Source organism: Hydra vulgaris, chromosome 02, assembly GCF_038396675.1.
Source record: "Hydra vulgaris chromosome 02, alternate assembly HydraT2T_AEP".
Taxonomy (NCBI): domain Eukaryota; kingdom Metazoa; phylum Cnidaria; class Hydrozoa; order Anthoathecata; family Hydridae; genus Hydra; species Hydra vulgaris.
The window spans coordinates 44,056,615-44,062,475 of record NC_088921.1 but is presented as its reverse complement, the minus strand read 5'-3'; the positions used below and the strand labels follow the sequence as shown (position 1 = coordinate 44,062,475).

Below are 5,861 nucleotides of genomic sequence, written 5' to 3'. Positions count from 1 at the left end.
GCTTCTCTTTCTCTTTTCTACAAATACTATAATGGGCACTGCTCTAAAGAGCTAGCGTCTCTTGTGCCATCTACTGAAATTCATTCTCGTGTTACTCGTCATTCAATTAAGTCTTATCCTTTTATTGTGACTGAAATTGTAATAAAGTTGCAAAGACAAATAAATTTCAAAAAAAAAAAAAATCAAAAAGAAAAGAGAAATGTTGTTAACAAAACCTCAGATTAGAGGGTGACACAAGTTTATTAACAAAAATTAAAAATAAAAATAATTATAGAATACCAAGACCTGCCGCTGTAGCCAACCATTGACGCACTGTCATAGTGTTGCTTCTCTTACTCTTTTCTACAAATACTATAAAAGGTGATGTTTTAAGGAGCTAGTGTCTCTTATGCCATCTGCTAAAATTCATTCTTTTATTACTTATCATTCAATTAGGTCTCATCCTTTTACTGTGACTGTCCCTAAGTGCTACAAAAATTCTTACTTGTGTGACTAATCATTCAGCATCATTTTACTGTATATGTTCCTTCGTGGTCTAAAAACTTTTTTTTTTTTAACAAAACATAAATAAACATATAATGACTTACGCGTGCATGAATGCTGTGCCAGAGAACACAGACATACATATAATTCCAACAAAACATAGACATATAATGACTTACAGGTACATAAACAGAAACTTACATATATTGACTTACGGGTGCGTCAACACCGCTCCAGAGGTCCAACAGAACACAAACATTCACATAATGACTAACCGGTACATAAACACATACATACATATAGTGACTTACGGGTGCGTCAACACCACTCCAGAGGTCCAACAGAACACAAACATACACATAATGAATAACTGGTACATAAACACATACATAAATATAGTGACTTACGGGTGCGTCAATACCGCTCCAAAGTCCAACAGAACACAAACATACGCATAATGGCTGATGGATACATAAACACAAACATACATATATTGACTTACGGGTGCGTCAACACCGCTCCAGAGGTCCAACAGAACACAAACATACACATAATGACTAACCGGTACATAAACACAAACATACATATAGTGACTTACGGGTGCGTCAACACCGCTCCAGAGGTCCAACAGAACACAAACATACACAAAATGACTGACGGGTACATAAACACAAACATACATATAATGACTGATGGGTACATAAACACAAACATACATATAATGACTTACGGGTGCGTAAACACAAACATACAAATAATTACTAATCAGTAGATCAACACCGCTGTAGAGGTGAGCAGAAGACAGGTATTTATATTATGATTTGTAGATGCACCTACAAAAATATACATATAATGACTCACAAATACCTAAACACAAGGATAGATATATTAATGGTACATCAGCGCAAAAATAGAAAGCATAACTTACCAGTATGTTGTCATGGCTGCAGAGGTCCAACAGAAATCAAATATACATATAAAGAATTGTGGGTGCGCAAACACTGCTCCAGATGACCAAACAGATTACAAACATAAAGACATTAAATTGAATAATAATAATAGCAAATATAAATGCAATAAATTGAAGTTGAATTGACATTGCGTCAAAAACAATATTAACAACATTTTTGTTTTTTTCGAATTTCGCCCTCCACATAACCATCAGCCTTTCCCTCTATCACAACACATTTCATCCTCCACTCTTTGACTAACTCAATATCGTATTTATCCTCAAATCCGTCATATAGTATCTCAAACTCGCATTCATCATCAAGTTCATTGTCATCTAAAACACTTACTACGAGCCCTGAATACCATACATCCTTTCCACCTTCATCTACCATTTTATGTTTAATTCTTTTTCCTAAAAACTTTGGAACCCCTCCCTTTGATGTGCCTACTTTTATTATTTTTCTAGTTTCCATTAATAATCTAGTGTCACCCTCTAATCTGACCTTTTTTTTTAATGTTAACAACATTTCTTGTCTTTCATTATTCTGTCTGATGACTGAACATTTTATTGTATTTGCTCGTTGTTCTGGAGCATCTTTTAAAAACTTAAAAATTGATAGCAGGTTTGTTTTTAACGCCTCTATACCAAATTTTTTGTAATTTTTACCTTTTATCCTAACTGTAGCCACTTTTCTGGAAATTTTTGCTGTAGTACTTTTTTTCGAAATTTAATTTGTCTTTGCAACTTCATTACAATTTCATTTTCAGAACCTAAGATTTGCTCCAAATCCTCTTTACACAAAATTAAACCACCATCCTTCCCAATTTCTGTTGTCAAAAACTCTTTTTCTTCGCTTGCCTTTTGCTCCTTTATTTCCTTTTCTAAGTTGCGCTTGTCCATCTCATCGATTTTGTACTGCAATATATTTGCTTTTTTTTCTCTGTACTTTCTGATATATCCTTTTCTATTTCGCCTTGCTAGTAAAACTAGCCTTGCCAATTCTTCCTGGGATTTCCCATATATCCAATCAGCTGTTTTGTTATTGTTAAACATGATGACACCAGCTGCACCTACTGTTGTCATGTTAGGTTTCATTTTTAACCTGCGGTCATAAGAAGTAAAGTCACGTTCAGACACAATGTTAGTACGCGGACAGTTTTGAGTTTCCTCAAGGACACTAACATCTGGATTGTGATATTTCCCTCAAGGCAATTGGTCTCTTAACTGACTCTGGATCATAACTGAACACGAACAACATATAACTTCAAGACATTCTTGTGTTAAGGCATCCAAAAGTGGGTCATTACAGTTAAAAAACAAACAATCAAACAATTCATCCTTAGTGAGATATTTGACATCAAAAAATGTAGAACCACTTAACATTATTGATGCATCAGAAGAACAACAAACAAAATAATTAAACATTTGCGACCAAACGGTATTTAAAGAAAAAATATGACCTTCCTCTTCAATAATACGAAAAAGAGGTCCTGATATCAGTTTATTAAAAATACCCTGAGCTCTGGTTGAAGCACGAAAAATTATGTTGTCAATATCATGCCTAATTGATTTATGAAGGAAATTTGAACCATCAAGATTAAAAACAAATTCTTTAAGATGATCTTTATGAAAATACGTTGGTCCACCAAGTAAAAATATAATGTTAAACCGATGATGCAGAAATGAAACCATAACATTTTTTGAAAACTTTTTACGCAAAAATGCCCTCCATCAGCTTTCCCGTTCCGTTGATCGCCATGTCTATAGCTTGTAAGTTTTGAAATTTCATACAAAATATCAAAGGTACGTGAGTTTTGAGAATTTATAAAACCACCATGAACACTACCTTCCTGCTCAACCACTTTTTCCCATTCTATGATTGCTTTTTCTGCATATATTCCTAAATTATGGATAACATGAAAGCGACAAAAAACATGATGCATTTGAGAAATTTTTCATTTTTCATTTAAAGGAAGTAGATCATAGTTTTCAACAACAAAAGGCAAAATTGCTTCTCTCCAATGTTTAAATTGGCTAAAAAAAACTTGAATTAACTATGGTGTGATCTGTCATCAAAGATTTGAACGAAAAAATAAGCTTCCGAAGATCATCCTTATAGCTTTCCTTTTCAGGAGAAAATATCTGAGACATATCAGTGAGTAAATTTTTTAGCTCTCCAAAATAAGATTGTGCCTCGCCTGAAAACATATCTTCTATCCCAAACGTGTAGCTTCCAGATGACGTTGTGACTTAAAAACTACAAATCTCTCTAAAATTATACTTTGTGCCATATGTATGAAGAACATTGTGTGTACTATTCAATATAGCCTCTCTGTGCTTTTGATAAAAGGTTCATTTCACTAAAAAATTCAGCAGCCAAAGATTTTTTTGGAAGTGTGCCACATGAAATTCCAACCATTTTTTGTAGTACAGTTCTGATAACTGATTCAACATTGTTAACAGAAACATTTTTACTTAAAAGGTCATAATATACAGAGCGAATTTCATCATTATATCTACCTCCTTCAAAAACATCAATTACATTTTTTTCAAAAAAGTTAACTCTTTCCTTCAGCTCTTCCGAAAGATTTTCAAAGTAATTTAAACTCTCCTTTAAGATTGAATCATTCGTTTCATCAGATGTTTTCAAAACAGTATTTTTAATTTTTTTCTTAAAATACCATGCCTTTTGTCTATCTGATTGTGAACGTTTTCTAGCCAAATCAATTTCTTTTTCTAATCTAAAATTTTTTTGGTTAATCCTATAATCCTTTCTAACTTCTCTTTTGTTGACATTTCTGACAATTATATTTTGACAAAATTGCTTAATATTTTCTTTTATATTCATTACATCTTTTATTATTTTGTCTATTTTGTAATTTAAGATGATTAATTCTCTGTTTGTATTTTTTATTTGATAGGCCAAATCACCTGATAATATAGGTAGTTTTTTATCTGAATTGGAAACTGGCAGATTCATTTCATTAACTTGCGCTTCAAGAAGAAAATTTTCAGAATCATTTCCTAAAGGGGTGTATACAATAGAGTTTGGGGTAACAGAACACAAAAAATCATCATTAGCAATTTGCAAGTTTAAATCAGAAGATACAGAAACAGTAATTTGATTTAGAACAATTTCACTATTGTGGGTAGAAGTTGGGGTAGAACAAGCATCAAGCATCTTTTAAAGGCACTTGATCAGCATAACTCTAGATATAGGGTATTTAAACAAGGATGTAAAAATTACTGAAAGATTTGGCCATGTCAAGTTAAATTTATCTTTTTCTTTACAAATTTGTAAAAAATGGCGATTGGTTAAAACCAAATCTGGATTTTTGAGGGATACAATGCCTCCATTAATATTAAGATAATCCATAACAGTGTCAGATACTAAAATTAAAATTAAACTTAATTCAAGTGACATAAAGAAAAATAAGGGGTGGATTATTTTGGTTTCAATAAAAAGAATTAATAAAATGAAAAAAATTTGTACTACAGTATTCCTAATTTATAATTTTGACTTACTTTCTTGACTTATAGATGGAGCAACCATTTTAGTGAGACTATTGTTAATGTCAACACCTAAAAAGGAATTAAAATAATTATTACAAGAGTTCATAGTATAATCAACAAACAAATAGAGGCAAATAAATATAAAAAGATATAAAGAACTTCTTACGCAACTCCATTTTCATAAGCTTTTGTTGAATACTATTTTTAGGTTTTTGTTTTGAAAAAAACAGTTTAAATAAGAGCAACCTGTAGTTAAAATAGTAAAAATCAAGATTTTAACTTTCTTGAAGAATGCAGACCTTTTACCTGGGAAAAAGTAAAAGATGTATTTTCATTTGATTAAAATTTTAAGAATTGTACTTTCACTTTTAATTTAATTTTCATAATCTAACCAAAACAAACGCAAAAATCAAAACAGATAACGTCATTAAATACGCGAACAAAAGCATATACACTGCCGCTCACGGAAGTTAGGACAAAAAATATTTTTTCAAAAGAACAATATTAAAATGTAATTACGTTATAAAATTATTTACTTATATTAGTAAAATTTATGTTTCTATAAAAATAAATCAAGTTAAAAAAAATTTGTATCAAAAAAATTCTAAATTAAGTTATTTTAATGTAAATATATTAAAATAAATAACATTTAAAATAACATAAATTATACTCACAAGTAAAAGTCTTATCATTTTAAATAAATAAACAGAGAACGCAGAAACATATTAAAGGTCACGTATGAACATGTATTTTACATTATCAACTCAAATCTTTTAAGTTTGTCATTTAACAAATATTTCTATTGTTTACTGTGTTTTTGCAGATATTTTGTGTATTTTGTGTTAGTGTTTTAAAAATTTCAAGTGCAGAAGTTCAAAGGTAAAATTAAAAATTATTTTTTTAGTATAAATTC

The 5,861-nt window shown here is 30.7% G+C and overlaps 1 protein-coding gene across 1 annotated transcript; it reads right to left on the bottom strand.

Moving 5' to 3' along the window:
- Nucleotides 1-1,411: 1,411 nt before the first annotated feature.
- LOC136076967 (uncharacterized) lies at nucleotides 1,412-5,318 on the bottom strand. The gene is made up of 3 exons (XM_065791031.1): nucleotides 5,115-5,318; nucleotides 4,961-5,017; nucleotides 1,412-4,825 (listed from the first exon to the last, which is right to left on the bottom strand). Exon 3 carries the CDS (start codon nucleotides 4,614-4,616, stop codon nucleotides 3,750-3,752), a length of 867 nt encoding a protein of 288 aa, XP_065647103.1. The 5' UTR covers nucleotides 4,617-4,825; nucleotides 4,961-5,017; nucleotides 5,115-5,318; the 3' UTR covers nucleotides 1,412-3,749.
- Nucleotides 5,319-5,861: the final 543 nt, after the last annotated feature.